The sequence below is a fragment of the Pristiophorus japonicus genome, chromosome 7 (assembly GCF_044704955.1).
Source record: "Pristiophorus japonicus isolate sPriJap1 chromosome 7, sPriJap1.hap1, whole genome shotgun sequence".
Lineage (NCBI taxonomy): Eukaryota > Metazoa > Chordata > Chondrichthyes > Pristiophoridae > Pristiophorus > Pristiophorus japonicus.
This window is the reverse complement of record NC_091983.1, coordinates 231,511,308-231,528,918: the sequence shown is the minus strand read 5'-3', so window position 1 is coordinate 231,528,918 and position 17,611 is coordinate 231,511,308. Positions and strand designations below refer to the sequence as shown.

General features: G+C 43.9%; 1 protein-coding gene across 1 annotated transcript; it reads right to left on the bottom strand.

The window, feature by feature from the left end:
• Positions 1 to 958: 958 nt before the first annotated feature.
• On the bottom strand, positions 959 to 16,164 carry LOC139266692 (heme-binding protein 2-like). The gene is made up of 4 exons (XM_070884282.1): positions 16,033 to 16,164; positions 14,952 to 15,081; positions 13,806 to 13,980; positions 959 to 1,124 (listed from the first exon to the last, which is right to left on the bottom strand). The coding sequence occupies exons 1-4, from the start codon at positions 16,162 to 16,164 to the stop codon at positions 959 to 961; spliced, it is 603 nt and encodes a 200-aa protein (XP_070740383.1).
• Positions 16,165 to 17,611: the final 1,447 nt, after the last annotated feature.

Genomic DNA, 17,611 nt, shown 5'->3' with positions numbered 1-17,611 from the left:
TTTACAGAAAAGGGAAATTACTGCAGTGATTAATCCCTGTTGCCCCAAGGAGGGCCCACCACCCATGTACAACTGGGTTTACCCTGTGTCTGTGCAGTATGGGGACTTTAAACTAATATCTTTGTGACTTGATGGCTCTGTTTCTAAACCCCAGGTTTCTAACCAGAAATGTTTAAATGTGGATCTTCCTATTCCTGGCTGAGTAATTCTCCTTTATCTTTCAGTGCGGTTTCTCCGCACTTACACAACTGCTCGATCACCAAAGCTGCCCCTCAGAGGTGGTCAGTCAGCAATGAATCTGGGACATTGGCAAATAACTTGGAATTGAAGGGGGCACCTAATTATAAACAATATTAAAAGGAACAACAGCAGCCAGGACCCCTCTGCCAGGGACAGTCAGATCTGCCAGGGCCAGAGCCCAATGTCTGGTTAACGTGTGGGTGGAAGACCACGTGGCTCCCCAACATATTACATCTGGGAATGACAAGGAGGTCGGCCCCCTGGTGATAACCCGGGACTCTCTGCCACAGGACGATAAGTGGTGGTACATTGAACTGGGCACCTGGAAAGAGCTGTTGTTTAGACTCAGCGCACAAAACCAAATAATGTGAACACTGAATGTAAAATACAAACCAGGAACTGGCAAAGAAAAGCTCAGTGTTGGAGTTAATGTAGCTGAATAATTCTGAGTAAAGAAGCTCCACCTCACAATGCAGCATTGTGGGTGGGAGACAAACACTGGCAACTGCCAGTAGGAGGCAGTATTTATAAACAGGGTCACCATGCACAGGGCTCTGGAGATGGGGCATGGGGGGAATCGTTCAATATCCCAGTACTGGCACATGCTCAGGGTTAAATCCAATGTGTACTAGGTGGGAGGTCAAAGGAGGTTATGAATAGAGTTAAGCACATCTCACTGGTTGATGTCTGTAAAGGTAACAGAACCTTCAGAAAAGTTTCATTCTCCTATCTTGTTAAAGGCTACTTCCATCAGCCCATTTGTGTTAAAGAAAACTAGGTAAAAGAAACTCCTATCGAAGGATTGCTTGTCTTTTTCCAAGTCATTGAGGAATTCAATGACACGTCCTTCGTATTGTTGGTCGTCAACTTTGGTGTCGAAAGTCCTGCAACAGAATTCAGAATGATTACTTTTTTCTTCCTGGCAGATCCAGTCTGGAAACCAATCAGATTGAAAGGAAGATAGGAACAGGAGTAGGCCATTCAGCCCCTCGAGCATCCTCTGCCATTCAGTTAGATCCTGGCTGATCTGCACCTCAGCTCCATTTACCCGCCTTAGCTCCATATCCCTTGATACCGTTACCCAACAACAATCTCTCGATCTCAGTCTTGAACCATCCAATTGACCCAGCATCCACAGCCTTTTAGGGGGGAGAGAGTTCCACATTTTGTGTGAAAAAGTGCTTCCTCATTTTGTTGCTGAATGGCCGAGCTCTAATTTTAACATGATGTCGCCTTGTTCTAGATTCTCCCATCAGAGGGAATAGTTTCTCTGTATCTACCTGATTGAATCCTTTTAACATTGCAAACACCTCATTCTGGTCACCCCTCAATCTCCTATACTCAGGAGAAGACAAGTTGAGGCAACCTGGCTTCAGAATTTAACCCTCTAACCCGCGGTATAATTCTGGTGAATCTGCCCTGAAGCCACTCCAATGCCAATTTATCCTTTGTGAGGTGCGGTGCCTATAAATGAACGCAGTACTCCAGATACAGTCTGACAAGTCTCTGTTCAACTGAATTATCACTTCTTCCCCTTTGTACTCCACTCCCCTCGAGATAAAGGCCGACATTCCATTGGTCATTTTCATTGCTTTTTCTGTTTGTTGGCTCACTTTAAATGATTGGTGCGCTTGGATTCCCAGATCTCTTTGCTCCTCGACAGTTTCCAGTTTCTCACCATTTAGAAAATACTCCGATTTATCTTTCTTTGGTCCAAATTGTTTTAGTCAGCTGTGGCTCAGTGGATAGCATGCTCATCTCTGAGTGAGAAGGTAATGGGTTCAAGTCTCACTCCAAGGATTTAGAGATATATAATCATAGAAATTTACAGCGTGGAAGGAGGCTATTTCGGCCCATCGTGTCTGCGCTGGCTGACAAATAACTATCCAGCCTAATCCCACTTTCCAGCTCTTTGTCCATAGTCCTGTCGGTTATGGCACTTTAAGTGCACATCCAAGTACTTTTTAAATGTGGTGAGGTTTTCTGCCTCTACCATCCTTTCAGGCAGTGAGTTCCAGACCCCCACCACCCTCTGGCTAAGTATGCACCCCTCAACTAACCTCTAAACCTCCAAGCAATAACTTTATATCTATGTCCCCTGGTTGTTGACCTCTCTGCTAAGGGAAATAGGTCCTTTCTATCCACTCTAGGTCCCTCATAATTTTATACAGCTCAATAAGGTCTTTCCTCAGGCTCCTCTGATCCAAAGAAAACAAACCCAGGCTATTCAATCTTTCCACATAGCTATAATCCTCCAGTCCAGGCAACATTCTCGTAAATCTCGTCTGTACCCTCTCTTATGCAATCACATCATTCCTGTAATGTGGTGATGAGTACTGCACGCAGTACTCTAACTATTGCCTGACTTAATATAGTGTTTTATACAGTTGAAGCATAACCTCCCTGCTCTTCTATTCTATGCCTCAGCTAATAAAGGCAAGTATTCCTATTGCCTTCTTAATCACCTTATCTACCTGGGCTGCTACCTTCAGGGATCTGTGGATATGCACACCAAGGTCCCTCTGCACTTCTCAGTGTCCTACCATTTAATGAGTATTCCCTTGCCTTGTTAGCCTTCCCCAAACGCTTTACCTCACACTTCACCATGTGGAAATGTATTTTTATCTAAGCTGTATCACACTGTATTTTTGTGCCCTTTTTGATATAAAACAAAATGGAGTCCTGGTCCTTCCAGAAATTTCTGCAACAGACAGTCGGTTTGCATAAACAGCTAAACCTGGCTTGAAACGGCTGATAACTAATCAATGGTCACCAGACAGCTAGGAGACAAGTCCTGCTGAGACAAGTACCACCCATGGTGCTCTCCTATTGTCCATACAACACCGGTTCCACTCCGCCCCACCCTTTTTGAAATACTCAAACCACCAGCCATTATCTCTTGTACAGACCTCATCCATTTGATGCACAAAGATAACTGACCAGGAAACTGGACAATCCTGACACAATTCAATGCCGGTAATAGCTCATTACCACACTCTTATCGAGTAATGGCTGACTGGCCAACTAATAACCCTGACAAAAGGAAATATTTGGAGACCATGTCAGGACAAGGATGTCGTAATTAACTCTTTATCTGTATTCACTGACTGTAAGACGGAGCCAATACACAGGATGAGGCCATAACTTGGGTTTTTATTGTATAAATATCTCGTGAAGTTGTACCATTTCGAAGGTGTTCACTTAGCCATTGATGAGTGAGACCTTTCCCTTGCTAGCAAGTAAAATTAAAGGAACATCTGCCGGGCTGAAGGTGTCTGAGTTGTATATTGTGAGTCGAGATTTCGACAGTTACATCTTGGAGGTTCCACCGAGATTGCTTACTCTCTAATCTGTGAGTTAAATGGATGTGGGTATAGTGCCTCTTCAGTGAAGGGTTTCACTGGCCAGAATAAGGTGAGCCTTTTGCTCACAAGAGGTTTCTTCACTGTTGAATCGCATATGTAATCTGTTGACTACAGGGGACGTAATACGATCTACAAGACTCGACATTTGAAAGCTAAAGTTGTTTTTGTGATCATTTCTTTCTCAGCTTGCAAGCAGAAGGGATCTGGTCCTGGAAATATTTTGAAACAGCCCGGGGAGATTTTCATTAGGAGTTAGATGTAGTCCTTACTACTAGGGGGATCAAGGGGTATGGCGAGAAAGCAGGAATGGGGTACTGAAGTTGCATATTCAGCCATGAACTCATTGAATGGCAGTGCAGGCTCAAAGGGCCGAATGGCCTACTCCTGCACCTATTTTCTATGTTTTAATTTTTCTAAAATGGTTCTTATGTGATAAGATTAGGAAACGGTTCTTATGTGATAAGATTCGGGGGGAAAAAAGCGCTAATCGATCGACAGTTCTTATGTGATATGAGTTAAGGTAATGGGACCATAAGTTTTATAAGTTTTATTAGGATAAGTTATGGACTCGGTCTGTAGTGGCGTACAACGCAGACTGAGAATTGATTATTTATTTAGATAGAGTTTAAGGTTATGATTTGTATACTCGCGTGAATATTATTTGTCCTAGTTGTCCTTGTTATACTGTTGTGTTTAAAACCTTTGTGCGACATTGCAATTAGAAAAACGGGAAGAGTCACTCGGGAAAATTGTGATTCAGGAAAACAAGGATTGATTGAGAAAAGAAACAGTAACTGATTGATCAACTGCGGTTGGTTCGTGCCAACATCTCTCACAACCCAGACTGAGCCCGAATTAAGAGCCTTTTCAGGCCACGTAACAGCCAGGAGAAATGGGCGTAGAGAACTCGGTTGGCCAAGAGGATTGTGAGATCAGAAACTGTGGAAAATCTTAATCATTCAGAATGAATGCTGGAGCAAGTAAAACACCACAAAAGGGCACACCAGCCTATTTTATGCTCCAGAATTGTGGTCAGTCTTCAATTGAACACCTAAAAAAAAATGGGTAAAGTGGACTAAGGATGAAAACAGGCCATTTCCACCTGATGGTTCATTTAATTTAGAGAGAACAACATGTCTCGAGGAGTGTCTTATAAACAGAGACCCAGAAGAGGTAAAGAAAAAAAAAAGGAAAGTAATAGAAAAGGCCTGGGTTCCGATTCTTCAAGCCCACGTAAAATTAACAGAGAAAGCAAATCAATATGTAAGAAAAAAAGAGAACGTGATAGTGACTTATGGATCCAAAATAGAGCTGGCCAACAAAAAGCTTTGTTGAATGAAGAGAGACTTTTGTGAATGTCTGTCTTTGAATGAGAGTGCTTGTGTGTGTTTTTTTTTGACTGCGGAATTTTTCATGTGTCTGGAAGCCTGTTTGGAAAGGTGGTGGAACTGCCTGTTTGTTTTAGCTCCACCCACTTTTTCAAACAGAGTGAAGGTTTTTTTTTAACCTTTCGTGGTGTTGTCCTGTATGTGGGAAGTTTAAGACATTTTAAGTTAGAAACGCAGGTGTGGATTTATTCGGATGAGGAGTTACAGAGCTAGGAAATGCACAAAGGATAGGTTTGTTGAGATATGGTCCCGGTGGTTAAAAAGAAAGAGAATTTATTTGACACGCCCACTTACTTGTCGAAAGAAGACACGCAATCATTGATTACATTGGGTTGAAAGACAAATTTAGTCTAGGAGTGAGTTTAAGAACGGGGAAGGAAAGTTGCAATGCCTTTTTTAAAAAAAGCCTTTGTGGGTCTCTCGAGGTTGCAGGCTGGGGGAGTACGCTCCCATTGTCCTTTGTGTAAAACCTTGATGCGAAAGCTTCTAGCTCAGTAAGAAGATTTTTAAATAAAAGATTGGCAGTATACAATTTGAAATGGGATTTTGAGATATTTCAGGTGATTCTCCTTGATCAACATTTTGGGTGTATTGAAAAAAGCTTGGGTTTGGAAGCCTTTTAATAAAATTATAAAACAAGTACTTTGCATTCTGTGATCTGTGAATCACTATAAGCATAAATGAGAAGTTCGTGTAACACTCCGATTCTTCCGGTTTAGAAGCCCAATAGTGACAAATGGAGGTTTGTTCAAGACCTACGAGCTGTGAATGAATCTACTATATTCTCACAATGCTAAAAGAAGGATTTGGAATCAAGTATCCTGGAATGGTCGCTCACTTCAGCACCAGCCTTGGGATTACCAGATTACACTAAGACATTCAACTTATTTGTTCATCACAAGTCGGGTTTTGCACAATCTGTTTGGACTCAGTTACATGGGGACAGGCAGCCACCGGTAGCGTATTTCAGTGCCCAACTAGACCCAGTGGCACGCCGACTACCAGGATGTCTTCCTTCATTGGCAGTAGCTTATTACCCTGTACAACAGGCTCAGACAATAATTCTAAATCAGCAAACCGTTTTATATATCCCACACTCTGTCGAGATTTTACTTACTAAATGTGCCACCCAACACCTAACTTCTGCAAGAACCACTAAATATGAAGTTGAACTGTTATCAAATCCGAACCTTATCATTAAAAGATGTACTACCTTAAACCCAGCCACTCTATTCCCCACGGAAGAAGACGGCGAACCTCATTCATGTGAAATGGTAACCGAATTAGTGACTAAACCACGTATCAATTTAACAGAAGTACCAATGTGTAACCCTGATCTAGTGTACTATGTTGATGGATCAGCCTTACGAAATGATAGGGGCCAACCTAGAGCGGCTTATGCAATTGTGACCCAGTTTAATGTTGTCGAAACAGCCTCTCTTCCAGACTCCTTTTCAGCCCAACAAGCCGAATTGTTTGCGTTAACTCGAGCCTGTATTCTGGCTGAAGGACAAACAGTTAATATCTACACTGACTCCAGATATGCTTTTGGGGTATCCATGACTATGGACAAATTTGGAAAATTCGCAGGGACCTGACTTCAGGAAACACTATCAAAACTACAGAACAAGTGGAAAATCTCCTGCGAGCCATTCAATGCCCCTTGAAACTTGCCATTATCAAATGCCAAGCACATACAGACCAGTCGAATGAGGTGGCACTTGGGAACGCCAGAGCTGATAATGCAGCTAAATCAGCAACTCTGTCAAAAGGGGGGATGCAGGTGTCATTGTTCCCACTAAGGAAAAATAATTGCTCAGACCCGCCACCCACTATTAATGACGTGCTGGCCTTTCAGACATAGACCAGTACGGAGGAGGTGGTGACCTGGACGAAGGATCAATGTTATAAAAATGCAGAAGGAATATGGGTTTACCATGACGGCCGCGTGGTGGCGCCCAAGTCCTTACTTCCATGGATTGCCCGATGTGTTCATACATTCACACATGCGGGAAAAGAGGGGGTGGCAGATTATATTTTGGCAACTTGGTATGCACCAGGTATTTCGGCAATTGCAAAACAAATCTGTGAAATTTTGTTACCTGTCAGACAATGAATCCGGGTAAGACGGAAAAAGTAGAATCTGCCTCCCACCCAAATCCAGTGGGGCCTTTTGTACATTTACAAATGGATTTTATTGAATTACCTATGTGTATGGGATTCAAGTATGTATTAGTTATTGTAGATGTGTTCTCTAGATGGATTGAAGCCTTTCCATGCAAAAAGGCCGATGCCACTACTGTTGCTAAATGTTTGTTAAAAGAAATCATACAGCACTTCGGAATCCCTGCTAAGCTTTCAAGTGATAACGGGTCACATTTCACAGGAACTGTTATAAGAGAAATGTGTAAAGCTTTACAGATTAACCAACGTTTTCATTGCAGTTGTCATCCACAGTCTGCTGGACTTGTTGAAAGATATAATGGAATGCTTAAAAATAAGCTGGCAAAATTATGTAATGACACTGGACTGAAATGGATAGAACTGCTGCCCTTAGCCTTGATGGTAATGCGATCTGCAACCAACAGAACAACAGGCCTGTCACCGTATGAGATAATTATGGGATGTCCCCAACAACTACCTTTTACAGCACCATTTACTGCAAAACAAATGGACATCCACAAAATGGAGGAAAATATGTTAAATTATTGTATTGCACTAACCAAATGTATTTCCAGCTTTCATTTGCAGGTAAAAGAAGCTCAACTCAAGCCAGCGGAAGGGAAGTGTCATAACCTGGAGCCCGGGGAATTCATTTACATCAAAATCTTTAAAAGAAAAAGCAGTCTACAACCAAGATTTGAAGGACCATACCAGGTCTTGCTGGTGACTAATACTGCAATCAAGGTAAAGGAAAGACCAACATGGATCCATGCGTCCCATTGCAAAAGGGCACCCGACCAGGGGGAAGGGAAGAAGGAACCAGAGGAACAGGAAAAGGAAGACTGAATAAGGAACTGTACGGATTATGGGGACTGATGGTGCTGGGCTTGACAGGGTTTTGCTTTGCATTATTGATTATACCAGGGGTACAGACACGCAAACGAAGGGAACTGCAGGTAAACATATTTATGGCGCGAGTCATAAGTATGCTCAGGACAGAAACTTGTCTAGTTGTTGGATATTTTCCCATGTACCTGTCCACTCAGAACGGGGTATTCCCCTAAGAACCGTCCCCTTTAACGAATCAGAAATGGTAGAGTGGTTAATTGTGCAAAATAGAACGAACCTAACCAAGGTGTCAGAAACGAAGGATCTAACAGAATGGACGTCACCAGGGTATAAACTTACAACCTTCCAGAGATCGTACCAGCCAAATTATAATAATAACCATCAGCCACCCTTCCTAAGTACTACTCCCGGAATAGGAAATCCTGAAGGTATAATAAGTCTAGTGAGCAATGAGACTAAAGGACCAGAAATGGGAGGCAGCAAGTGTTCCCAAATGACTAAATGGCAAGCCACAACAAATCCCACTGATGGGAGAAAGATAGCAACCGTTAGCTGGACAATGGTCCATAACAAAGCCTCAGGTGAGACCACTCGAGTATGGATGGCACGAAAGGACCAGAAGCTGACGTCCTATAATTGCACCTAATTTATTTGTGGCCATAAAGCCTACCCATGATTACCAGCCAACTGGACAGAGTCCTGTTACTTAGGATATGTGGTACCCTTTATCAGATCAACAAAGACTCTAAGGGATGACTAAGGAAGTCATAGATTTAAACGGGATTTGACATGGCTAAATGGAATATTCAAGGTAATGGTGCCACCCTATGGAATAGCATCAACTGAATGGCAGTTACGGCAATGGGCTAATTTAGTCGAATCAGTAGCCAATGCAACTTCCCAAGCCTTCGAAGGGGTGAATGATGAAATGGTAGCCATTCGAACAGTGGCTCTCCAAAATCGTACGGCCTTAGATTATCTTCCAGCCAAAGAAGGAGGGACATGCGCATTAATAGGTGGAGAATGTTGTACTTTTATCCCGGATAAGTCAGAAGAAATCGGCAGTCTAGCTGAATACATTAGGAACAAGGTAATGGAGTATAAACAGACAGTTGGCCAGGACGGTACCACCTTGTGGGATTGGGCATCGGGATGGTTGGGACCCCTAGGGAGAAATGTGGTACAGGGTTTGATCATATTCCTGCTGATAGTCTTTGCCCTATATCTTTTATTTGTCTTGGTTAAGTGTTGCTGTGCCAGGTTGGGAAAAACCGTGTTACCTACCGAGGCCACGACTAGAGTTTTGGGAGCAACAACAGCTGAAAGTTCCTGCGTGGAAATAGAAATAGAGAGACTATGCAAGATCAGAATGGATTAAGTTGTCCTTGTGAAGAACAAAATGGGGGAATGTGGAAATGTATTTTTATCTAAGCTGTATCACACTGTATTTTTGTGCCCTTTTTGATATAAAATAAAATGGAGTCCTGGTCCTTCCAGAAATTTCTGCAACAGACAGTCAGTTTGCATAAACAGCTAAACCTGGCTTGAAACGGCTGATAACTAATCAATGGCCACCAGACAGCTCGGAGACAAGACCTGCTGAGACAAGTACCACCCATGGTGCTCTCCTATTGTCCATACAACACCAGTTCCATTCTGCCCCACCCTTTTCAAAATACTCAAATGACCAGCCATTATCTCTTGTACAGACCTCATCCATTTGATGCAAAACGATAACTGACCAGGAAACTGGACAATCCTGACACAATGCAATGCCGGTAATAGCTCATTACCACACTCTCATCAAGTAATGGCTGAATGGCCAACTAATGACCCTGACAAAAGGAAATATTTGGAAACCATGTCAGGACAAGGATGCAGTAATTACTCTTTATCTGTATTCACTGACTGCAAGATGCAGCCAATACACAGGATGAGGCCACAACTTGGGTTTTTACTGTATAAATATCCTGTGAAATTGTACCATTTCGAAAGTATTCACTTAGCCGTTGACTGAGTGAGACTTTTCCCTTGCTAGCAAGTAAAATTAAAGGAACATCTGCCAGGCTGAAGGTGTCTGAGTTGAGATTTCGACAACCAGATTGGATTCCATCTATCACTGTTCTGGCCACCTGACCAGTACATTGATATCTTCCTGGAGGCATAAGAACATAAGAACAAAAGAATTAGGAACAGGAGTAGGCCATCTAGCCCCTCGAGCCTGCTCCGCCACTCAAAAAGATCATGGCTGATCTGGCCGTGGACTCAGCTCCACTTACCCGCCCGTTCCCCGTAACCCTTAATTCCCTGATTATTTAAAAATCTATCTATCTGTGATTTGAATACATTAAATGAGCTAGCCTCAACTGCTTCCCTGGGCAGAGAATTCCACAGATTCACAACCCTCTGGGAGAAGAAATTCCTTCTCAACTCGGTTTTAAATTGGCTCCCCCATATTTTGAGGCTGTGCCCCCTAGTTCTAGTCTCCCCGACCAGTGGAAACAACCTCTCTGCCTCTATCTTGTTGATCCCTTTCATTATTTTAAATGTTTCTATAAGATCACCCCTCATCCTTCTAAACTCCAACGAGTAAAGACCCAGTCTACTCAATCTATCATCATAAGGTAACCCCCTCATCTCCGGAATCAGCCTAGTGAATCGTCTCTGTACGCCCTCCAAAGCTAGTATTTCCTTCCTTAATAAGGTGACCAAAACTGCACGCAGTACTCCAGGTGTGGCCTCACCAATACCCTGTACAGTTGTAGCAGGACCTCCCTGCTTTTGTACTCCATCCCTCTCGCAATGAAGGCCAACATTCCATTCGCCTTCCTGATTACCTGCTGCACCTGCAAACTAACTTTTTGGGATTCATGCACAAGGACCCCCAGGTCCCTCTGCACCGCAGCATGTTGTAATTTCTCCCCATTCAAATAATATTCCCTTTTACTGTTTTTTTCCCAAGGTGGATGACCTCACATTTTCCGACATTGTATTCCCTCTGCCAAACCTTAGCCCAGTCACTTAACCGATCTAAATCTCTTTGCAACCTCTCTGTGTCTTCTACACAACCCGCTTTCCCACTAATCTTTGTGTCAGCTGCAAATTTTGTAACACGACACTCTGTCCCCTCTTCCAGGTCATCTATGTATATTGTAAACAGTTGTGGTCCCAGCACCGATCCCTGTGGCACACCACTAACCACCGATTTCCAACCCGAAAAGGACCCATTTATCCCAACTCTCTGCTTTCTGTTAGCCAGCCAATTCTCGATCCATGCTAATACATTTCCTCTGACTCCGCGTACCTTTATCTTCTGCAGTAAACTTTTGTGTGGCACCTTATCGAATGCTTTTGGAAATCTAACTACACCACATCCATCGGTACACCTCTATCCACCATGCTCGTTATATCCTCAAAGAATTCCAGTAAATTAGTTGAACATGATTTCCCCTTCATGAATCCATGTTGCGTCTGCTTGATTGCATTATTCCTATCCAGATGTCCCGCTATTTCTTCCTTAATGATAGCTTCAAGCATTTTCCCCCCTACAGATGTTAAACTAACTGGCCTATAGTTACCTGCCTTTAGTCTTCCCCCTTTTTTAAACAGAGGCGTTACATTAGCTGCTTTCCAATCCGCTGGTACCTCCCCAGACTCCAGACAATTTTGGTAGATTATAACGAATGCAACTGTTATAACTTCTGCCATCTCTTTTAATACCCTGGGATGCATTTCATCAGGCCCAGGGGACTTGTCTACCTTGAGTCCCATTAGCCTGTCCAGCACCACCCCCTAGTGATAGTGATTGTCTCAAGGTCCTCCTTTCCCACATTCCCGTGACCAGCAATTTTTGGCATGGTTTTTGTGTCTTCCACTGTGAAGATCGAAGCAAAATAATTGTTTCAGGTCTCAGCCATTTCCACATTTCCCATTATTAAATCCCCCTTCTCATCTTCTAAGGGACCAACATTTACTTCAGTCACTCTTTTCCGTTTTATATATCGGTAAAAGCTTTTACTACCTGTTTTTATGTTTTGTGGAAGTTTACTTTCGTAATCTGTCTTTCCTTTCTTTATTGCTTTATTATTCATTCTTTGCTGTCGTTTAAAATGTTCCCAATCTTTTAGTTTCCCACTAACCTTGGCCACCTTATATGCATTGGATTTTAATTTAATACTCTCCTTTATTTCCTTGTTTATCCACGGCTGGTTATATCTTCTCTTACCACCCTTCTTTTTCACTGGAATATATTTTTGTTGAGCTCTATGAAAGAGCTCCTTAAAAGTCCTCCACTGTTCCACCGTTTAGTCTACAGATTTCTTCTTCATTATCAACCACACAGCCAATTTTAGTATAATTTGCAAACTTCTTAATCGTACCCCCTACATTCATGTGTAAATCATTGTTATATAATCACAAAAAGCATGAGACCTGGTACTGAGCCCTGCGGAACCCCACTGGAAACAGCCTTCCAGTCACAAAAACACCCATCAACCATTACATTTTGCTTCCTGCCTCTCAGCCAATTTTGGATACAACTTGCCACTTTGCCCTGGATCCCATGTGCTTTTACTTTCCTGACCAGTCTGCCATGTGGCACATTATCAAAAGCCTTGCTATAATTGATATGCACTACATCAAATGCACTACCCTCATCGAATCTCCTGGTTACCTCATCAAAAATTCATTGCTGCTGCAGTTGTGAAGAGAACTTTTGAGGCACATCAGCAGACTTTCTGGGACACTTTGTCAAGACCTCACCAACACTTGAGTAACATTTATTCCAGAATTTTTCTGAGGACTTCACCTAAAATGAGTAAGTGCTGAGCTACTCCACCTTATTGGACACCTTATGGGAGTCACCAGGAGAAAGGGAGTGCTTGGTCATGGTCATCTGCGAGGGCACCTCTTGGGTTGGACGAGGAATGGGAGTAGGACATGAGGCCTGGCAGAGCAGCACCAGATGCTGTAGAAGAGATGGACATGAGGGCGAGGTGATGTCCTTCCCCCCCTGAGGGTACAAGACGTCCCTCCTCCTCTGGAACTCCTCCACCCCAGTCTCCAGTACCACATCCGAGAACCTTTGCACCCTCTCCCTCGGTCCCTGAGCCATCCTGCAATGCGCTGCTGTGTACCAGCCAGAGCACTCCACACCTTCAGTGGAAGTGGGTGCGAGAAGGCCACATATACTGCTCCATGAAAAAGGTGTCTAATCAGCACTTGAGTGTTAAACCTGCAGGTTTGTGTTGTACCATCTCCAGCAAGTTCAAATTTTGGTAATCAGCAATTAGGACCCAAATTGTGTGCTAAATCCAGACTTTCAAATAGGTTAGTCTTATTAGCACTGCAGCCATTTAGCGCCTGTTTTCACCCTTTGGTCAAAATAACCCCCAGAATGTGGTGTGTGTGAGAATGTCTGAAAACAGGAGCCAGCCCCATTATTGTTACAATGAGGAAGTCTATACTCCTGCGACACTCCAGCAGGGAAAAGCCCAACTACTTTAGTTACATTGGTGTAGAATTCACATCCTGGAATCACGTCCCGAGGAATTGTGACTCAGCTATGTCCAGTGCTCGATATGAACCTGAGTGATGTGAGTGTGGAGGTCCAGCCGTGTCCTCAGAGGAAGGAACTGAAGGTTGTGAGACACAAAACAACTTATTACACGATTAATGTTGGCCAACGACCCACCTGACTGGACCAGCCCATTAATCACAGGCTTGCTACAGGTTAAATAATGTTGGCTAAATATCTGATGTAAAGAAATATCAATCACAATATATCACCAACTAAACTCACCTGACATAGAACCAGCCGATATGTGACATTCCTATTTTAATGGTTGGATCCGTTGGTTCAGGTGGGCTGGTGAGTTCAGGAACTAGTACAACAAATACCCCGAATTTCTGTTGTATTGTACCATTTACCAAGTATCCCTGAAGTCCCCAAGGTGCAGAAACAGGAACAATTGTATCTGCAGACAGAGAAAACACTGTTACAGCATTCTACTAGAAGGTCACCTGTGGCATTGCTCATGGTGAGTCTGAAGTTACAGGTTGGGGCAGGGGGACAGTGCTGGGGTGTGGAAGACACTCATGTGATACACTGAATCACAGAATGATAGAATGGTACAGCACAGAAAGTGGCTCGCTCTTTGTAGAGCTTTCTAACTAATCCACTCCCATGTTCGTAACCACAGCCCTGCATTTTTTCCCTTCAGCTATTTATCCAATATTCTTTTGAATATTACTATTGAATCTGCTTTCACTCTGCTTTCAGGCAACAACTCTCTGTGCAACACAATGTTTCCTCGTGTCGCCTCTGGTTCTGTTGCCAATCACCTGAAATCTGCCTCCTCTGGTTACCGACCCTTCTGCCACTGGAAACTGTTTCTCCTTATTTATTCTATCAAAACCATTCATGATTTTGAACATCTTTATCAAATCTGCTCTTAACCTTCTCTAAACAGAACTGAGCCTCAGTCAGGACCCGGCATTCCAGTAGCAGCCAGTGAGCTGAGAGAAATGAAGAGTATGGGCTTCCACAAGGGTGTATGTGGACTCTGGTTCAGGTCTGGCAAAGAACCTTTATTATCCAGAGACAATTCAAGGGCCATGGCTGGAGTCGGAACATGAGCTTGGTATCCCAAACCCCCATGTGTGGGCAGCCTCGTCAGATTCTGGGCACACAGGGCCTGCGAGCACCAAAGAAGTAGCCCATGTGGCACTTCTGCCCACCAGCAACATGTCAATGATCTCACAAACTGAGGCTGGGTCAGTTATGGAGGGCACAATGGGCACAATCCTAGCACAACCCTTGGGATTGACAATGGTGGCATTATTTGGTCAGTGTGTCTCTCTATACAGGAAGTTTCAAAGAAAACATTTCAAACAGCGAAGGGTTGTTTTATATTCTATTGTTACATTGAAGGAATATCTCATGTACCTGCAGCATTCAAAAACCATGAATAATTCTGTAGTTTGTCCAGGCCAGTCGCGAGTGCACTCTTGATATCCATTCCATTAACTTCTGTTACAATCCATTGAACGGGTAAATATTCCATCTCGTCATAATTCTAAGAGAAAAGATATTACCACATGGCACAACTGTACAGTTACTGAAACACATCTGTGTTGAGAGGACTGTCCGAGGTGCCCAGGTGTGGCAGCAGTATTCATGTCCTGGATGGACTGGGCTTGAAAGAGAGTTAGGATTTTATGATGGGCTCTTGGCCTCAGCTTCCTGTCTCTCTCACTCTTTCACCCTTGGTGATGTCCTGCACTATGGGCCTTGGTCCTTATGGGTTTTCAATAAGCAAACATGGAGAACATTAAAATCCTCCCAGACTGAATCAGTGCTAATGACCCATTGTCCAGGTACCGTGTTTCCCTGTGAGTCTTTTCCCACTTTATATATACAGGGAAATTCCACTGGGTTAGAAATTGGTCCGCATTTCTGTGAAGAAGACTGGGACAAAAAGGCATAATTTCAGAGTGCAAAGCCTCAGGCCCAATCTGTGCCTGCATTAAAGGCGTCACAATATTGATATGGCTTCGCCAGCATCCTGGGGGGCTGCCCAAAAAATGCGTTGGGTCTCTTACATATGTAAAGTAGGTGCCTTATGCTTGTTACAAGCTTCCTTTCAGAAACCGACTTGGATTGAGTGGAGCCAGGAGAAGCAGGAGTGCTCCCCGACTCCACAGTCCCTGCCATCGCCCCAATGCCCCCTCTCTGTGGCCACACCAACCCCCCACTCCCAGGGTTTAGCTTACAGCCACTGCTGGAGAGACAAGTGGCCCGATATTCTTCTTAGTAAAATGAACAAGCTGCCCGTGGAGACACAGCAGGGGGTGACAGAAACCCATAAAATGTTAATGTGGCCCGAGGACCAATTTCGGGTCGACCTCAGGCCTCTCGGTTGGGACACGTGCTGTCGGCGCATCGCTCGTTATGGACTAAAAAACGGGCCATAAACCATTCCCACAGGTACAAACATAGAACGCAGTGAACTGCTAACTATACTCACGTTGAACTGAATCATTTCTATGGGCTGAGGGCAGCCATAGTCACCACAGAAATCGATCCCCTCATGATATTCTTCCTTTGCAGCGATCTGACGTCCGAAGAGGACAGACACAGTTAAGCAGAGTCTCAGCATCTTGGTGTCCGCTCCGATCACTGTCGAACACACTGAATGACTCTCAGTCCCTTCTGGTGTTTGAGCAGCGAGTTCACATCTTTTTATAGTGTTTTATGAAGACGGTTTTGAATACAGTTTAGCTGCAGGTAGGAGCGTTGTGTTGAAGAAATACCGTCGCTGACTGATTATGGAAATGTTACTCTGTTCCATCCATGTGATGGATTTAGAAATATTAACTCTCTGAGAGTCGGTTCCCGGGAAGTCTGAACATTTGGGGCAACCATTTTGCAATTATTCCAGCTCACACCCTTCGGGTTGCCAACCCTCTCTGTTTGGGATCTACGGGAATGGATGATTGATTTCCCAGGAGCTGGCCAATGGCTTAGCCATGCTGCTACCAAGAATGGCCTGCACTGTCTCTTCCCAGATGGTGAGGTGAGGCTAGGAATGGGAGCTGTGCCTTGTGATTGGTGCAGATTGCTGCAGGTGAGTGATCAGCATGGCCGGAGTCGTGCATTGAGCAGTGTGTGAGGCTGGTGAATCAGTTGGTAGGAAATGGCTTTTGAAGATGGAGTCACTGACTTTGACCCCTGGTCTGAGGCCATGAAGCTTCTTTGGGCACTGGAGCCAGGTGGTTGGGGCGACACTGCTGGCAGTGACGGCCTCGGTGATGTGATCCCACATCATTCTTTCTGGAGGGCCTCCTGGCCCCTGTGGGCGGAGGACCTCTCCTGCAGTGTTGGCCCCCTGTACAAAGCTGGAGTGCTGCGTGCGAGACCCTGGGTGCCCTTCCCTGGCTTGCTCACCCATTTGTATTAGTGCTGAAGCACTTTTCCCATTTTTTGAGGTGTGGAAGGGAATTCAGCTTTAGGAGCTAAATACTTCCATTTGGGATTTCTTTTTAATGCTAATTTTTTTTTAAAGGCAGTCAGGGCTGAAAACTGCATTTTCTCCCTTCAATTTTATTTTGATCAGTTCAGAAGACATTGGCCTTTTAATATCCGACAATTCCTAGTGAATTTATTGCCTTGCTTCCAGAGATGGTTGGAAGATGGAACGCCGCTTCTGGACACCAACTTTGCCTCAAATGCCTGCACTAACTCCACCAGGAGGGTGTTACACAGTGAGTTAGTGCTGGGCTAAAAATCTTTCATCCCCAGCACGAATCTTTCTCTCTGACCGCCATGACCATTTTCAGTGGCCGTTAACCCGAGCCACCCCATTACTAAGGCAACTCTCGTGGCGGACTCAAATTTCTGGGCCCTGGAGTTTTATGAATGGAAATCTTCGAAGGTGGAAGACAAGTTTTTAAGAATGTTAAAAAAGCATACAGGATCCTTGGCTTTATAAACAGAGGAATTGATTAAAATACCAAGGAAGTTAGTGTAAAGTATTTACCAGGGAGACTAACAATGTGGACATGAAATTAGAAGAATGGATCAAAAAAGATACAAAGATATTTAAG